This window comes from Pseudophryne corroboree, chromosome 3, assembly GCF_028390025.1.
Source record: "Pseudophryne corroboree isolate aPseCor3 chromosome 3, aPseCor3.hap2, whole genome shotgun sequence".
Classification (NCBI taxonomy): domain Eukaryota; kingdom Metazoa; phylum Chordata; class Amphibia; order Anura; family Myobatrachidae; genus Pseudophryne; species Pseudophryne corroboree.
Genome location: NC_086446.1, coordinates 373688508 through 373708091, shown reverse-complemented (window position 1 = coordinate 373708091; position 19584 = coordinate 373688508). Strand labels below are relative to the sequence as shown.

General features: G+C 43.3%; 1 protein-coding gene across 8 annotated transcripts in view; it reads left to right on the top strand.

The window, feature by feature from the left end:
- Positions 1-19584, top strand: part of HDAC5 (histone deacetylase 5) — a 148452-nt gene that overhangs the window by 100952 nt on the left and 27916 nt on the right. For 2 of the 8 annotated variants that reach the window (XM_063959912.1, XM_063959907.1), the window contains exons 1-9: positions 38-483; positions 5961-6226; positions 15426-15570; positions 15703-15814; positions 16055-16185; positions 18275-18406; positions 18572-18684; positions 18901-19002; positions 19134-19311. In XM_063959912.1, the coding sequence (XP_063815982.1) occupies positions 330-483; positions 5961-6226; positions 15426-15570; positions 15703-15814; positions 16055-16185; positions 18275-18406; positions 18572-18684; positions 18901-19002; positions 19134-19311 (1333 nt within the window). In that variant the 5' untranslated portion in view covers positions 38-329. Of the gene's footprint in view, positions 1-36; positions 484-5960; positions 6227-15425; positions 15595-15702; positions 15815-16054; positions 16186-18274; positions 18407-18571; positions 18685-18900; positions 19003-19133; positions 19312-19584 lie in introns of those variants that run through there. The other 6 variants (XM_063959905.1, XM_063959904.1, XM_063959909.1 and 3 more) reach the window with 4 other exon arrangements.

Below are 19584 nucleotides of genomic sequence, written 5' to 3'. Positions count from 1 at the left end.
ATTTATATCTGACTCCTCCTCTCCTGTTCTATTTCAGTCGCTCTGCTGCAGAACCTTCCACTTGCAGCCCAACGTTCACTAGGCAGAAGGGGGAGGGCAGGGTGCAGGCCTAACTAAACCTCCTAACACCTCTGGCACTGCCACCCACAAACCCGCTGACACCTCTTGCTCTTTGGATTTGATTTATCTGACCTCCATAGGTGCATTGACCCTGTATTAAAGAAGAACAAGAAGTAGAGGAGTTGTTGGGAGTAGGGTGTGCTTTCTTGAGAAGAGGGGAGGGGAGGTCGGCTGATTGTTGGTAGCTGGCAGCAGAGGGGGGTCTGGGAATGTTGCTGGTTCCCAGAGCCCTGGCGCTGCCTGAAATGCTGCAGACTATTTATGAGACAGAGCCCTGTGTGTCCTCTGCAGATGGTGTTAAGGGGCGAGAGCCAGCGTTGGAGCTCCTTAGCCGGGCACAGGGGCACGCAATGCCCACTGCAGGTGAGAAGCATTTCCTTTATCCACTCATTCCATACGGAACTTCATATCTGCCATCCATCCACAGATATCACTACCCTGCTCAATTAATAAGTATCTGATTACCCCTTCATCTCTGCCTCTTTTTGAAGGGACCCTGCTCCCCTCGTTAGTTTATGTTACAATACACCTAAAACATTAACCCATACTGATACTGCACCTACACCTGCGTCCTGCACTTTTATTCCCATCTCCATTGTTTCTCAGCCTTCTATATTGACTTCTACCCTTATTCTTTAGATCTGTTCTTTTAGAATCCAGTGCCCAGTTTTCAGTGCAAATCACTAGTGATGCTTTATTTCTATCCTGCCTGCATTTTACTGCACTTGCTTTTCTCACCTTGCTTAATCCATCTCTGCCTTTCGCCTCTACAATTATAACAGTGGGACATTTATACTGTACAACTCCTCTTATCAGCCTGGTTATCTTTCACATATACGTATTTGCTGTGGCCTCACTCATATAGTACCTCCACCCTTATACTGTATGTTATATTTATTGTTACAGCCTTATGTTTATGCTCTCTCCCGTGTCCATTAAAAAGAAAAAAACATCACGTGTACCCCTCACTTTCCTCTAATGCACAGGCATCAAGACAGATACATTCACTCCTAATACATAGATACATAGACATAAGGGAACATACCTCTCACCTCCTTATACACAAACAGCAGGGAGCATATCCATCATCTACTAATACACAGAAGCAAGGTGCATACGCCTTACCAACTAATACACAGACATCAGGTCACATGTTTCTTATCTCCTAATACACAGAAAGCAGGGTGCATACTGGTCACCTACGAATACACAGACCTGTTATCTCCTAATACACTCTCATCTCCTATTACACAGAGCAGGTGCATATCTGTCACCACCTATTACACAGACATCAAGCACATACCTCTCATATCCTAATACACAGATCAGGATGCTTACCCCTCATCTCCTAATACACAGAGCAGTGTGCTTACCTCTCATATCCTAATACACAGAGCAGGATGCTTACCCCTCATCTCCTAATACACAAAGCAGGTGCATACCTGTCACCACCTAATACACAGACATTAAGCACATACCGGTCATCTCCTAATACACAGAACAGGATGCTTACCCCTCATCTCCTAATACACAGAGCAGTGTGCTTACCTCTCATATCCTAATACACAGAGCAGGATGCTTACCCCTCATCTCCTAATACACAAAGCAGGTGCATACCTGTCACCACCTAATACACAGACATTAAGCACATACCGGTCATCTCCTAATACACAGAGCAGGGTGCTTACCTCTCATCTCCTAATACACAGAGCAGAGCAGTGTGCTTACCGCTCATGTCCTAATACACAGAGCAGGTGCATACCTGTCATATACTAATACACAGAGTAGGTGCATGCCTGTCGCCACCTAATATATAGACATCTGTGCACATACCTGTTAACTCCTAATACACAGTCATTAAGCACATACCTGTCATCTCCTGATACACAGAGCAGGGTGCCTTACCTCTTATCTCCTAATACACAGAGCAAAGTGCTTACCTCTCATCTCTTAATACATAGAGCAGGTGCATACCTGTCATTTCCTAATACACAGAGCAGGTGCATACCTGTCACCACCTAATACACATGCATCTGTGCACATACCTGTAAACATCAAATACAAAGATAACAGGGTACATACCTGTCATCTGCTTATATACAGAGCAGGATGCAAAATTGTTACCATCTAATACACAGACATCAGTACACATACATACCATCTACTACTATACAGAGCAGGGTGCATACCTGTCACCACCTAAAACACAGATATTAAGTCAAATATCTGTCTCCACCTAATACACATATATTAAGTCACATATCTGTCTCCACCTAATACACAGAGCAGGGTGCATAACTGTCATCAACTAATACACAGAGATCAGGGCAAATACCTGTCATATCCTAATACAAAGAGCAGGGTACATACTTTTACAGTGCCTGATTCACAGACATCAGAGTACATACCTCTCATCTCCTAATACACAGAGCAGGGTGAATATCTGTCATTGAATAATACACAGGCATCAGGGCACATACAAGTCTTGTCTCCTAGTAAATGGATATCCGGGTACAAGCCTCTTACCTCCAAAAACACAGACATTTGTACAAATACCTCTCATCTCCTAATACACAGACAGCAGGATGCCTACCCGTCACCAAGTAATATACAGACATTAGAAGACATACCTCTCATGTCCTAATATACAGAAATTAAGGTGCACATCTCTCATCTCTTAATAGAAGTTTTCAATGTGCTTTATCTCTTGCCTCTTAATATACAAACAACAGGCCATGTAAATGTTTCCTTTTAAATCCCAGATATCATGGTGAATACTTCTCCTAATACACAGGCATCACGGTGTATACGTCTACTCCTAATACACCTCCCATTTCCTAATATTCTGACATAAGGGTACATAAATACCTCTCACCTCTTAACACACATACGCCAGAATACATGCGTCTCATTTCCTAATACACCGATATCAGTAAGCATACCTCTCATCTGCTAGTATGCAGACATCGGGGTGCATAGTTTTCCTCTAAGCAGACAGACATTGGAGCACATACCTCTTATTTTCTAATACATTAGTGCACATACCTCTCATTTCTCAATGCACAAAACTCAGACCAAAATATGTGTGTGTGTGTGTGTGTGTGTGTGTGTGTGTGTGTGTGTGTGTGTGTGTGTTGTTGTACATCCATGTGACTATCTAAAATGCTTAGAAATTCACCCATACATGTAAAATGAAACACATGTGTGTTAGAGACTGTGTGTGATGTGTAACAATCTATATATAATTCCAGCTGTATATTTTTAGCTCTACTGATGTCTGAGGACAGAAGGAATGCTGCATAGACGATGCTCCCACTAACCCCCTTCTCTGTTTTGTGTGTGTGTGTGTGTGTGTACACACACACACACACACACACACACACACACACACACACACACACACACACACACACACACACACTATACATACTCAATATGTGTGTGTTGTGTGTTTGTTTCGCTATCTGTATATGTATCTGCTTCAAACGTGTCTGCCATTCTCTAAACAGTTTACAAGCAGCTTATTGCTTAATTGGTGGAAAAAAATGAAACACTGTTACTTAGTTACATGTAATCATTTTACAAATGCACTCAATAGTTCAATACAAACAAGAACATCTATCTGCTTATGTTCAGGTTCTTGCTTTGATGCTCTTTTATAAGCAGTAACTCATAGCTTGCTATCAGTTAAACAAGCACTTTTGGGTGGGGAATGCTTACCGCATACCGCACTTTCCTCCTGTTTATTGTAACCAATTATTCAAATTATAATGTGTTTTAGGCACACATCTGTCTGCATATACAGATATGGTATAGGATGCAGGTGTACTATATTTATGCCATCATATACGCATAGCCTCATCCCCAACATATGCAATACCTCTATACCTGTCTTCACTCCATTCTCATTCTTTTCCAATGTCAATATTTCTCACACTCTCCATGCAGCTGTTTTCTCTATCTAAATTTAGCTCTGTTTTTCAGAGTGATCACAATGAAAGTGGTAAAAGGTGATTAGCACGCACCCTGCAGGCTCTCTGCCTTCCTTGTAGCTCCCCCTCCCTCTCTTTCACACTTCCACTTTCTCTGTTTCTCCCCCTCCCTTGTGTCTCTTCTTCCCTCCATCTCCCTTACGCTAAATCTCTTCTTTCCCTCTTCATAATTGTATATTATATTTTCGTATTACCCATTTGTTATGTTTTCTAATTTTATCTTTTCCCTTAATATGTTGTCTATCTCTTTCATATCCTTCTTAAAGTTTTCCTGTCACCTAGACATTGCGGAGGCAGCCATTTTGTGGTTTGGACCAAAATTTTCCAAAATGCAGCCAATTAATTTATTAGGAACTGGTGAGTTTACTGACGCTCTGAGGCATCACTTGTTCCTAGTAAATTCATAGGCCCACAAAATGGCTACTTCCACTGTGCTCCTATATCATTTGTTCTCAAAATGGCTACCTCCACTGTTTGTTTGTTTGTTTTTTGTTTTTTTATGACTGCTGTTTTAGTCTACAAAATGGCTGAGTGTTGATGATATAAACACTTTATTATTTAGCTCATAACTTCTTGGAAGCATACACAGAGTGAACAGAGCTATGTTACTGATGGATGATTTATCATATGCAAGTCAATACAATGGCAGGACCATAGAGACCTAATTGTATATGTTTAGTTCACGTGTCTCTACGGGATGGTATTATGATCCTGGCGTTTGGTATGCTGGCAGTCAGAAGACTTACAGCGGCATACCAACATGCAGAATCCCACACCTGCTAGGTAAGTATTTTAGCCCTCCCCCTCTACTACCCTATCCTCCCCACAGCCTAACCCTAACCCTCCCAGCTTAGTGCCTAACCCTCCCCCCTCAGTGCCAAACCCTAACCTTCCCATTCTACCTTTCTAGTGCCTACCACTAACCCTCCCTCCCTGTGCAGCCTAACCCTAACTCCTCTCCCCCCCCCCCCCCCCCCCCCCCTCACACACACACACACACACACACTCCCAGTCCTGTCCCGGCAGCTTAACTCTAACTAACCCTTCCTCTAGTGCAAAAAGCCTAACCCCCTACCGCAGCCTAACCCTAACCCTCCCTGGAATACTTGCGTTCGGGATGCCAACAGTCTGGATTCCGGCATTGTGAACGATGACGGGGTCCTGGCGTCAGTGTTCTGACCAGTGTCGGGATTCTGGCATTGTGATTCCGACTTCCGGTATGCTAACTAGATCCCATCTCTACATGTTTTTCATATTCTACTGGTAATTGATACGATGTACTGCAACTTAAAACATTACTGTTCGAGTTTACCAGGTGTACATATCGCAGTTACATTTTATTTTAATCTCTCACTTTCAATATCCACTTATCTTATACAAACAGATATAAAGATTACAATATTTGTATACTGAACATGAGATGTGTGACAGTGCAGTTATCCATACATGCAGTATGAGTTCAGACAGATACAGAACATTGTATCCAGCATACAGTACATTTAGCTGCGTAAAGGGTTGCCGCCCTCGCTATCCTGGGGGTAGCGAGCTAAAATGATTATACCACACCCGTCAGCAGAAACAGAACAGGGTGAAAAGAATTGAATACTGCCCATTGTCTCAATCTATGGTAAATTAGAAACCTGCAATCTGTATTGATACCTTTTCCTCAGTCTCTATTTATCTGCCAAATGTGATATTGTTATTGTCTTATCTAGCGTAGCATTGTTCTTTACATTTTCATTTCATTAGTCAGCAAATAATTACAGCTCATTAAGCATTTCACTGTCATTAAGTTACTATATTCTCCACTATCACCTTCTCTAACCATCTGCCTGTAATTTCTTCCAGTGGAGGTCACCCCTCACCTCTCTGCGGCAGTGCCCTCTCCAAACAGCCTCCCCCCAAGTCCCGGGGAGCTGAGGCAAGAGCAACGGGCAGCTAGTGGTCCTGGAGTGCCGATGGACCCTGTTAATCGGGAGCAACAGCTGCAGCAGCAGCTTCTTCTCCTGAAACAGCAGCAGCAGCTCCAGAAGCAGCTTCTTTTTGCCGAATTCCAGAAGCAACATGAGAACCTGACAAGACAGCATGAGGTCCAAATCCAGAAACACCTCAAGGTGGGAAATATAGTTTTATATATTCCACTATGTCTTGAGGAAGGGACAGGAGTCCCGAAATGTTGACATATCAAACACTAGGTTCTGATGATGTTTAAACTGTTTGTAGTCTCCTGAGTGCCACCTCTCTCCATTTGTCTATGCGTTTTATGACAAAATATATACATTTTAAAAACATGTAATATAATAATAAGGCCAAGATCTTTGTGAGAATCTTACGTGTTTTACTAAATGATGATGATAATAATAATAATAATAATAATAATAATAACTAATATGCTTTGATTAAATTTAGTCCATATCATGTCATATGTTTTCTAAAGACGATAGATAGATAGATAGATAGATAGATAGATAGATAGATAGATAGATAGATAGATAGATAGATAGATAGATATTTTATACATATTTGCTTATATATACAGTCAACCAGAATTATTGGCACCCCCTCAAGAAATTGTTTTATTTTAAGAATAATGTATTTTTTAAAACATTGGGCACCCCTAAAGAATATATATATTTATTTTTTAAAGAATAGTTTTTATTGCAAAGCATCAAACAGAACCATACAGAGAATAAATGGCTAAGCGTAGATATCCAACAATAGTATAAAGCATGGTCGTCAAGGTTTGGTACAACAGAATAAACTGACATTGTAAATGAGATGCAATTTTTAAAAAAGTCAAACAAATTAAGAACCAGGGAAAAAAAAGAGGAAAGGAGAAAGAGTGGAAAATAAAGAAGAGAGAAGAAGAGGAAAAGGAAAAAGAAGAAGAAGAAGAAGGATCACCAAGCACATAGAGCCAGACACAGGAGAACAAAACAGATCTACTGATTACCAAGAACACCAAAACCAGTGTCAGAAACAAGGAACGAATCCAGCAGTTCAGAGACATGGGGAAAACCTTCAAAAGTGAGTGGACATGGACCCCAAGCCCAGTGACCAAGGGAAGGCAACCAGTGGCAAAATAAATAAGAGCACTAAGAATGAATGTCTCGAGGGAACCTAAGCAAAAATTAAACCAAAGTTTCAACTCCCTGATTGGGGAGCAGCGGAATAAACAAAACAAGGATCCCATATATTCTCACATTTATCCAGGGTCTTATGTAAAGTGTGGATGATTCTTTCCATGGAAGCAATAAACCATATTTTGGACACCACTACAAGCATGATTGCTTCCAACACAAGGCCAGGGCATCCCTAGCATAAAACAAAGTAATATGCATCTTAGTACAGTAAACTCTGACTTTTTCTTCCTCCTAGTCTCCAAGAACTCCATTGTTGACTGCGACAATTTACTATTTCCTGGGTATAAATATGAGCTTACACACATGTAAAATCATTTTGTCATCCATCCAAATGGCTAAAACCAAAGAGCTGGCAATTCAAATGAGAGAGAGGACCAGTACGGATAGAAGATGGTTATAGAGAGATTAGTAATCAGTTGTGGTTAGAATCATTCAAAGGAATGATTACTAATATTAATACAGAGTTGGCTACTGCCAGACAAGAAATCAGACCCTTAAGAAATCCATGGATGATTTTTTAGTCAGGACTGGTGACCACAGGCAGGCTCCTCAGCCACCCCTGATGGTCTCTCATAAATGCACACTCCCACATGTACTCCAATCTGACTGATAATGACATGCCAGATTTGGATGAAGGTGAGGTAGACATGGAGGGGGACAATACTCTGTCTCAAGGTGTGGTTTATTCTATTAGAGAAGTCCTCAACATACCGGATAAGGAGACAGAACCTGAGGAAGAATTATTTTTTTTTAACATAAAACCAAAATCTTCTGCCTCCTTCCCTGTCTCCAAGGAATTAAACTCACTCTTTAAAGAGCGTAGGTCAATCCTGACAAAAAATGTCAAACCCCTAAACGGTTGCTAAATTCTTTCCTTTTCGCACCTGAGGATAGAAAGGTATGGGAGAACCCCCCGTGTGCGGATACCTCCGTGTCTAGGCTGTCATGTAAGATTGTGCTGCCTGTACTTGGTGCTATCACTCTCAAAGACCCTGCTGACTGATGTTTAATTGTAAAAATATCAAAAATCCAATAAAAATTATTGAATTAAAAAAAAAAGACCCTGCTGCCCGTAAAATTGAGACTACACTCAAATCAATTTATACCGCAGTGGGCGTAGTGCAGAAGCCCACCATTGCTTGCGGTTGGATTACAAGAGCCATGGTAAAATGGTCTGATAATATAATAGAGGAGTTTGACACGCTACCTCAGGATGAGATCCTGACTCTGCTGCATCTTATCCAGGATGCTGCGAATTTCATGAGTGAGGCGATCAAAGAAATAGGCCTCATTAATGCCCATGCCACAGCAATGGCGGTCTCAGCTCACAGGGCTCTATGACTGCGACAATGGACAGCGGATGCTGATTCCAAGAAAGGAGTGGACAGTCTTCCTTTTACAGGGGATGCCTTGTTTGGGGAAGAACTGAACAAGTGGATCTCTCAAGCAATGCCGGGTAAGTCTACCTATTTGCCGTCTACTGTGCCACCGGCTAGACGTCCCTATCCGCCGTCCTTTTGCAGACCTTTTGTGTGGCCAGGTTTAGAGGCAGAGCCAGAGTTGCCTCCAATGCAGCTAGAGGAAATAGAGGTACGTCCTGTAAACCAGTGGCTGCCGGTTCTCTGGACCAGGCTTCCGGATCCTCCTCCACTAAGCCCTCCACGTGACGGTTGGCCACAGCTGCAGGGGGAATTTCAGGTGGGTGCTGGACTTCAACACTTCGCCCATGTGTGGGCGAAATCCTGCCGAGACCCGTGGGTGAGGGACCTCATATCCCAGGGTTACCAGTTGGAATTTCAAGCACCCCCTCCTCTCAGATTCTTCAAGTCAAGTTTACCAGCTTCACCTGTAGCAAGAGTTACATTGCAGGATGCCATTCAAAAACTACTACAGATAAAGGTTATTGTTCCAGTACCTCCTCTGTTACACAACATGGGATTTTATTCAAGTCTGTTTGTGGTACCGAAACCAGACGGTTTGGTGCGGCCGATCTTGAACCTCAAATCTCTGAATCCGTATCTTTGGGTGTTCAAGTTCAAGATGGAATCTCTAAGGGTGGTGGTCTCTGGTCTGGAAGAAGCGGAATTCCTGGTATCCCTAGATATCAAGGATGCCTATGTACACATCCCGATATGGCCCCCTCATCAGGCTTATCTCAGATTCACTGTTCCGGACCACCATTTCCAGATTCAGGCCTTACCCTTTGGTCTCCACAGCCCCAAGGGTACTCAGAACAGTCATGGCGGAGATGATGATGCAAATCCGCATGATGGAAGTCAAAATGGTTCCCTACTTGGATGATCTCCTGATAAAGGCAGTGTCCAGGGAGAGTCTGCTGAACAGCATCAACTTGGCTACTCACCTTCTTACGGATCATGGTTGGATCCTAAATTTACAGAAATCTCACCTGGAACCGTCACAAAGGATTCAGTTCCTGGAATGATACTGGACACAGTGTCTCAGAAGGTGTTCCTCCCCATGGACAAAGCATTTACAATCCAGGCTATGGTCTGCTCGGTGCTCAGACCCTGCAGGGTCTTTGTTCACCTTTGCATCCACCTACTGGGAAAGATGGTGGCTTCCTACAAGGCAACCCAGTACGGCAGGTTCCATGCCTGTCCGTTCCAACTGGATCTGCTAGACAAGTGGTCAGGGTCTCACCTGCTCATGCACCAGAGAATAGCTCTGTCGCCAAGAGCACAGATCTCCCTGTTATGGTGGCTACAAGTCTCTCACCTTGTGGAGGGCCGGAGTTTCAGAACCCAGTCTTGGACTCTGTTGACAACAGATGGCAGCCTCCGGGGCTGGGGGGCAGTGACCCAAGGGTCTCAGTTCCAGGAAAAGTGGTCGTGTCAGGAATATTCGCTCCCGATAAATGTTCTGGAATTTAAAATGCTCTTCTGCTGGCATCCTATCTTCTACAAAATCAGGATATAGATGTACAGTCGGACAACGCCACGGCGGTGGCGTACATAAACCGACAGGGAGGAACAAAAAGCAGGGTCGCAATGCGAGAGGTGTCATGGATATGCCTCTGGCAAGGGCCATCTCAGCCATATTCATCCCAGGTGTGGACAGCTGGGAAGCGGACTTCCTCAGCAGGCACGACCTCCATCCGGGGGAATGGGACCTTCACCTTCAAGTGTTTCAGCAACTGGTTCACTGGTGGGGCTGTCCACAGGTAGACCTAATGGCTTCTTGTCTCAACAAGAAGCTGCGTCGTTACTGTTCCAGGGCAAGGGATCCGCAGGTTGCAGTGGTGTACGCTCTGACATCACTGTGGACTTACCAGTTCGTATACCTGTTTCCTCCAATCCCGCTCATTCCCACCCACATAACCTTTAATGCTTCCCTATCCAGTTACATCCTCTCTGTACAGTCCACATAACCTCACATTGGGGGTAATTCCAAGTTGATCGCAGCAGGATTTTTGATAGCAACTGGGCAAAACCATGTGCACTGCAGGGGAGGCAGATATAACATGTGCAGAAAGAGTTAGATTTGGGTGGGTTATATTGTTTCTGTGCAGGGTAAATACTGGCTGCTTTATTTTTACACTGCAAATTAGATTGCAGATTGAACACACCACACCCAAATCTAACTCTTTCTGCACATGTTATATCTGCCTCCCCTGCAGTGCACATGGTTTTGCCCAGTTGCTATCAAAAATCCTGCTGCGATCAACTTGGAATTACCCCCATTTTGTCTTCCAACATTGCTGGGTGATCATATCATACAACCCATTAAGAACCAATCTGGTGGACCATTATGCAACAGGTAGCATCTATCCTTCTGTATTAATGCCTATTTCCCTATAGATTGTAAGCTTGCGAGCAGAGCCTTCCTACCTCTGTCTGTCTTTGCCCAGTTTTGTTCTATAACTGTTGTTCTAATTATAAAGCGCAACGAAATATGCTGCGCTATATAAGAAACTGCCAATAATAAATAATAATAAATAAATAATTCCCAGAGTTCTAAAAAGACTCAAAAGGGAAAACGTTCAGGCAATTCTAATTGCCCCGGATTGGCCTCGGCGGGCCTGGTATGCGGACCTCCTGACCATGTCTCTAGAGGAGCCCTGGCCTCTACCGCTTCTCAAGGATCTTCTTCAACAAGGCCCATTCGTCTGTCCAGACTTACTGCAGCTTCGTTTGATGGCTTGGAGGTTGAAAGGGAGATTCTAGCCAGGAAAGAGCTTCCCTCGAGGGGTATCACGACTATGGTCCAAGCCCGGAAGGTCGTCACGTCTAAGCATTACCACCGAATCTGGAAGAAATTTGTTTCGTGGTTTGAGGGTATAAAATATTCTACTGTGGATTTTCAATTTGGCCGTTTTCTGCTCTTCCTGCAAGCAGGCATGGATATGGGCCTAAGGTTGGGCTCCCTTAAGGTTCAGATTTCGGCCCTCTCCATATTTTTCCAGAAGCAATTGGCTATAATTCCGGAAGTGCAGACATTTCTGAAGGGTGTCCTTCACATTCAACCACCCTTTGTCCCTCTCACAGCTCCGATGGATCTCAATGTGGACTTGACTTTTCTCCAGTCGGACTGGTTTGAACCTCTACACAGGAAGGATGGAATTGAAATATCTGAATTGGAATACTGTCATGTTACTGGCTTTGGCCTTTGCAAGGCGCATGTCCGAATTGGGGGCCTTATCCTGTAAGAGCCCTTATTTGATTTTTCACAAGGATAGGGCGGAGCTCAGGACTCGCCCACAGTTTTTGCCGAAAGTGGTATCGGCTTTTCACATTAATCAACCAATAGTGGTTCCGGTACTGTCTGACACTTCAGTTGTTCAAAAGTCCTTGGACATGGTTCGGGCTTTGAGGATTTACGTCAAAAGAACAGCTTGTCACAGGAAGTCTGACTCGCTTTTTGTCCTTAATTATGCTACCAAAATTGGATGTCCTGCTTCTAAGCAGTCCATTGCTCGATGGCTCAGATTGACCATTCAACAGGCCTATTCTTCTACGGCATTGCCACTGCCGGGTTCTATTCAGGCCCACTCTACTAGGTCGGTGGGTTCTTCCTGGGTAGCTGCCCGTGGCGTCTCGGCCTTACAGTTGTGCCGAGCGGCTACTTGGTCGGGTTCGAACGCGTTTGTAAAGTTCTTTAAGTTCGATACCTTGGCCGGTGAAGACCTTCAGTTTGGTCAGGCGGGTTTGCAGGGGTCTAAGCACTCTCCCACCCATTCTGGGAGCTTTGGGACTTCCCCATGGTACTAATCCATCCCCAAGGATGTTAGAGAAAATAGGAATTTAATACCTACTGGTAATTCCTTTTCTCGTAGTCCTTAGGGGATACTGGGCGCCCGCCTTACCTGGTTGTAAGTTCTTGGTTGGGTCTACTGTAGCTGTCCCTATTACTGTTTGAGTTAGCGTTGCTATCCTTTTGGTTTGGTTAGCATGGCTATCCTTTGTTCTGGTTAGCGTGGCTATCTTTTACTGTTGTTGTGTGTTGGTTCGTTACCTCACCGCTGTTGTTATATATTTTCCTTCTCTCAAAGTATGTCCATCTCCTCGGGCACAGTTTTTGTAGACTGAGTCTGGTGGAGGGGCATAGAGGGGAGGAGCCAGCACACACTGAATGATTTCTTAAAGTGCCAGGCTCCAATGGACTCGATCTATACCCCATGGTACTAATCCATCCCAGTATCCTACGGACTACGAGAAAAGGAATTACTGGTAGGTATTAAATTCCTATTTTCCAAACAGCAAGGCATAAAGTGTAGTGCCTTAACTCTGCAAAATGCCATTAGAACTACAAATGGAATCATGCGGCATGTTCAGATGAAACAAACATTGAACATTTTGCCCATAATCATCCATGCTTTGGGTCTGTTTTGCTGATAATGGCCCAGGAGCTCTTGTAAAATGAAATCACATAAAGAATTTAATGGACCCCATACATCAGTTAATTCCCTGACCCGCCAGCACCGCCAGTCTGCCAACTGGAATCAGGGAATTGATGATTGGCTATCCGTTGGGGAATCAGGGAAATAAATATGTGACCATTTTCGGTAGGGGAATCTGGATTTTTAAACATATTTCAAATTCACGATTCCTGAACCAGGCTGTCGGGGGATTGGGATGCTGTCCCTATTCATCTGTAAGGTTTGGGGGCCATAACTCTATATCAGTAGATTTTAGGCCAAAATCTGCCTGCCTCTGCCAGACAGCTGAACTTGGCTGTTGGTGTCCCGCAACAAGTGTCCCCCATCTTCAGGCATTACAATGTTGTTATTCAAACTAGTCAGTGCCAATATTTTAGGAACCTAATTTTTTTTAAGTGTGTTTGAAAGATAAGCTCTCTGTTTAATTTTTTTTAACCAAAACATGGTGGTAAAAAAATTAAAATTATGCAGTTTACCACCTTGTTTACGCCTGAAATGTCACTCGTGTGGTTTATTAATATATTGCTTTTAGATCAGTTCCGTAAAGGGTGCCAATAATTCTGGAACTGACTGTAATGAAATATGTGGAGGTACAGACTAGTCTGCGCTGTAACCGTTGTTGTATTCTTTCCCATTAGTATTACCAGGCAGATGCAGCCACCAGCACTTTGTGCTCACATAGTCAGTGCCACATACGTTTTTTGTATTGTTTCATTTAGTGCTTTGCAATGTCATTTTGGAATGCTCATTACCACAGAGACTATTTCTCCCATGTTGCCATAAATGTATCTTCCCTTTGTCCACCACTGTCCTTTCTTGGTTACATTAGACTCATCCGATTTCCCCATAGACCTGGAGTGCCGATGGACCCTAGTTATTAGGATCTTCTCCTACTGTATTCCTTTCTATCTAGTACAGTGTTGTAATAGATACTGTCTTCATTGTCAGAGAGAATATCCTACCATATTCCTAACCCTGCCATCTGTCCTTTGTAGTATTTCTACATCTGCAGAGGACACTTCTTTCACACCCTGAATTGTTGTAATCTATCCATGCAATAGATAGGAGTGCTCATATTTTAATACTTTATAGACAAATCTTACTTACACCTTGAAGACTGCCCCTCTCTGCCGACCATCGCAACATCTGATTCTGTTCCCTTTCTGCAGTAGATTGATCTATAACCCTTCAAATTACAAATATTATGCTAGTTATGCCCCACTGTCCATTGGGAAGCCCTTGACATCCATTATAGGGATCTTCTTTTTCTGAAATTGTCTTTTTCTGATTTTCGAAATGGTCTTTCTTCTCCATGATAAGTTAGACTCTTCCCTTGTTGCTGTGACTAGAGATTTACAAATCTTTCATTGTGGGATATTCTGTAAAAGAGGAAGTTAAATATTTAGCACAAACTTGTGTGTTAAATTGTCCCTCTTTGCACTCCGTACTCCATAGTGCTATATCGCAATTTTTCTTACCTATGAGAATGTGTAAAAACCGAGTTTGGGTTAGTCAATTCCACAAACAAGTTCACTTAAAGAATGCACACACATAACGTAATTGTATTTACTTATTTTCTCTGACAGCACTCCACATTATAAAAGTAGAAAGTTAAAACAGAAAACAGGGAGCTACCGTATACCAATGTGTCCTCATACACCTTTGCTGCAGTCACGCCCCAACCTCCCTTTTTGGAGCACTGAGTATCTGTTTTGTGTCTTTTTTGCCCAAATTTGCATCTTATTCATACAGTAGTGCTTAGTAACAAAACCACTTAATTTGACTGCACTGATTAGTTTGTTATGTGATCTGTAGATCTGTGTGCGACTGAGTCTAACTGTGTATACAAAGTGCTATGATCCAGCAGCAACGTTTATCTCCTCACGCCAAGTTCTGTTGTGCTTCGTATCATTTTTGTTGCATCTCATTGTGACTAATGTGCAGATTCGGGTGAACAGACGCAAAAAAGATGCTTGGAGCAAGCTGAGTTGCACGGGACCTGGGGGCTCACTTGCTCAATGCTTCTCTCACCACAAGGCTTATTGAGGCTAGGTGTATGATGACACAGCTGTAAATCTTTTTTTCTAATGTAAGCATGGCAAAAATTGTCTAAGTAACTATAACATTTTATATCCTAAATAAAGATGTTTTAATAGAATATGGTGTAAAATTGGTAAAATCATTACATAGAGACACTTTTCAGAACATTATTCTTACACCCTCCAGTATCTTTTCTCCATGAATACCCTTATTCTGCCTGTCTTCCACATGTAGCAGCAGCAAGAGATCTTGGCAGCCAAGAGGCAGCAGGAACTGGAGCAACAAAGAAAACGAGAGAGGCAGAGACAGGAGGAGGCAGAGAAACAGAGGCTGGAGCAGCAACTCCTGATACTGAGGAACAAAGAGAAGAGCAAAGAGAGTAAGGGAGAGTGGAGAGACAGAGGTGAAAGGGGGGGCTGGCTCAGAATGGGGCTTACAGGTTTCATGTCTGTGCTGTGGTGTTCTTTAACCTGTTGTCTTGTGTTCCCTTTGTCTTTTGTGTCCTTCCAAGGTGCCATAGCCAGCACAGAGGTTAAACTTAAGCTACAGGAATTCCTGCTCAGCAAATCTAAGGAGATGCCAGGGAGTGCCAACCATTCCATCCTACAGCATCCCAAGTGTTGGTGAGCTGGTTACTCCTATTCTTTCCTTGTTTCCTTTTTTTCTCCCCAATCCCACAAATCTGCACTCATTAAAAACCACCTCTACAACCCTTCTGTTTGCTTTCCTTCTGTCTGTTCCTTCCAGTCTAACCTGACCTCATTGCCCCTTACATGCTTTATGTTCTCTCATATTCTCATGTCTTGATCTCAGTCTTTCCACTGAACATGCGACCAACCTCCTCTATACATCTGATTTTCCAGGGGCACCCACCATACCTCACTGGACCATAGCTCCCCCCCTCTGGCTGGGTCACCAGCTACACCCCCCTCTTACAAGCTGCCTCTCCTGGGAAGCTACGATGGGCGAGATGACTTTCCCCTCCGCAAGACAGGTAACTAATCTGGGGCTTTGATGGTGTTGAAATTTATGATTGTCTCTGTTACTTTTTCACCGTCATAGTTTAAACAAAGTTGATCTATAATATGTACAGTAGTTTTAATATTTTTTTATGTTACAAAAACAACTTTATCTGACCTGGTGATTGTGAGAGTCAATAATACACATTTATATGCAAGGATGAAACAGTGGGCCTGATTCAGGTGCGGTAGCAGTAAGCATAGACTATGCTTACATATTGTATTGCGGCACGAGGCATGTAGTGTAAATAGACGCCTCCTGCATGCATGTGTGATCCACTGCTGTGTCCGAGAACGCACCATCGGATCACTCTGCGGCACCATTGGCCAGTCAAATAACCCTCAGTTTATGCAGACCAGTCACTGTAGCTCCATGGCTGAGGCAAGGAAATCTCCATCGGAAGACAAAGACCCTAGCTTTAGCACTCCCACAAAACGGAGCCCATCGCCGCCCCCTCCACTCCCCCAAACAGCTGTAGACTGTCAATCACCTGACGTCTGCAGCCGCTTTGCGAGCTAGGATGCAGGACCCATACTACACACGCCCAGTATGTGCAGTGTATAGAGCAGAGGTTTTCAAACTCGGTCCTCGGGAGCCGACACAGTGCATGTTTTGCAGGTAACCCAGCAGGTGCACAGGTGTATTAATTACTCACTGACACATTTTAAAAGGTCCACAGGTGGAGCTAATTATTTCACTTGCGATTCTGTGAGGAGACCTGCAAAACATGCACTGTGTGGGCCCCCGAGGACCAAGTTTGAGAACCTCTGGTATAGAGTATGGGTACATTGTATTTTTTCCCAGATAGAAACTGGACCTAAATCAGGCCTACTGTGCTGACAATCTGCTCCTTCTGAGTACATGGGGATTGTAGTAAATTCATCAATGAAATAATAGCAGTGGATGGTCATCTTTTAGTCCAGTGGTTTCCAAACTTTTTTGAATCACGGCATCCTAGAATATCAGAATTTTTTTCACGGCACCCCTAGGCCAACAATTTCTTATTGAGAAATTTAGAAAGAAATATTACGTTAAGTAGATCGCGTTTATTTGTCATCCTTAGGGTCAGTTGTGTGGTGAGGGACAAGATTTGCTTCTGTTTGGCCACATATTTTATGACTGGCAGCCACCAGCACTGGTTTTGCCTATTATATTGACCATGAATAATTTGAATTGGTCCTGGACCACCAACCCAGAGCACCCCTGCAAGTGTCCCGAGGCACCCCAGGGAGCCACGGCACACAGTTTGGGAACCTCTGTTTTAGTCATATCGTTCTGTTGTAGTATACGCTGTATGGTACATTCTGCGCTCTCATTCCCTTCTGAGTGTGTCAGCATGTCAGAGTCACCTCCCATACAGTCTCCCTTCTCATGCACACAATGGTAAACAAGCACTGATTGGAGACACTCAAAGAACATTTTCAAATGACTGCTGCATTCTAGTGCTATCAGTTTACACTGCTTTCTAAGGTAAAATAACAACTTGACATCATATTTGTCTTTTGTATACTTTTGCTACTTTTAAAATACATTTCAGGGAGATAGTTAGAGGCATGTCGTAAAAGTGACTTATACATATAACCGCTACTAGGTAAAGGGAGTAATATGCAAATGTGATAGGAGGCTGTTCTTTAACCAAGTATTAATAAAAAAAAATCATCAAAGTTCACAGAAAGAGCATGCACAGATAGCCAATAAGTCTGCTCTTTAGCCCATGAACACCATAGGTGCGACTGTGTTTCCTGTGCATTCAAAATATGCTGTACTCCACTATCTATTAGCATCTTAAATTATCACGCTAGCATTTCCAGTAAATCAACACACATCCTAGGGCACAAATCACACAGCTTTGGGACACCATTTTCTTGTAGCACAAATCCTCCTCTTGCTTCTTCCCAGTGTTTCCTTTATGTTGGGCGCATATGACATCACTGTACTGCACACACACATACACACGCAGCACGGCCTCAGGGTGATTTCCAGACCTTCCAGGGAGTCAGGGAGATCACTACTGTTTCTGGGAGTTTCCCTGTCATTCTTTCCTTGCTTGTCTGCTCTTTCAGCCTCTGAACCAAATTTAAAGGTTCGCTCTCGGTTAAAGCAGAAAGTTGCAGAAAGACGTAGTAGTCCTCTTCTCCGCAGGAAGGATGGAACAGTCATCAGTGCATTCAAGAAGAGAGCTATTGAGATTCAGGGTATGCAGCCATCCTCCTTACCAATTCCCAGTGTGACTGCTATTTGCCTTCTTCCCACGTTCTGAGTCCCTCATTGTCTTTCACTTTTCCTCTCTCAGTCCTAATTTCCTGTCATGTCTTACCCCCAAAATGTTCCTTGTTGATGTGTTGTAAATCTTCTTGCAGTTTCCTCTGTATGTAATAGTGCCCCAGGATCTGGACCCAGCTCCCCAAACAGCTCAAATAGTGCCATCTGTGAAAATGGACTGACTGGGAGTGTGCCGAATATTGTTAGTGAGGTAAGTGATCACTTCCCAGGAGAAACAAAGACTCAGAACTGTATAATGATGGAATATAATGGACAGTTTCAAGGTGGCCTAAAGGTTAGGAAAGTGGGAAGGCCTTGTCAGTGTTTTTCTTAAGGAGAGGGAAATGAGTATGTGCCTGGCATTAGAGTTCAGTGATTGGTCAGTAATAGTGCTCTGTTCCATACTTACCTGCATTTGTTTCCTCAGCAGAGAATTCTCACCTTGGATGGAGCAGGAGGGCCATTAGGGCTGTACACTTCTCCATCATTGCCCAACATCTGCCTGCAGGGAAGCGCCAGCAACCTCACTGTGAGTACTTGTTCCATAGGACCAGTCTGAGAGGTTGTTATATGACCATAATACATCTTAAAGGATGTTGAAGGAAAGAAAACGGTAATGGTGCACGGTGTTGTTGTATTAACTTTAGATTCTTACTTCAGGGCCAGTTCACCTCCCAGGAGGGGACAGAGCGCCAAAGCCTACGGCCAGGTGGTGCTTTCATCAGCACTACAGCACTTCCCACCCTGGATGGAGGGGAGCTAAGTCTGGGGGCTCCCTCCCTCCTACAGCATGTACTTTTATTGGAGCAAGCGAGACAGCAGAGTGCCCTCATAACAGGTTGATATTCTTTGCCCCAAATATCTTTGACTTTTTCATTTGTCCCTTTTGTGTATAATTTCCCATGTTTTATTTTTACTTGCCTTTTTCCACATTTTCATACATCCTATAATTGTGTAATTTTTATAAATTTACCCTGAAAATGGTTTTAATGTCTGTTATTCACAAGTCTATATCATTCACAGGTGTATATATACAGTTCTTTTTTTCACTTTGTCTTCTTTACCTAGTTTCTTACAGTCAGCCCAATGTCTCTTGTAATATATGTTCTGT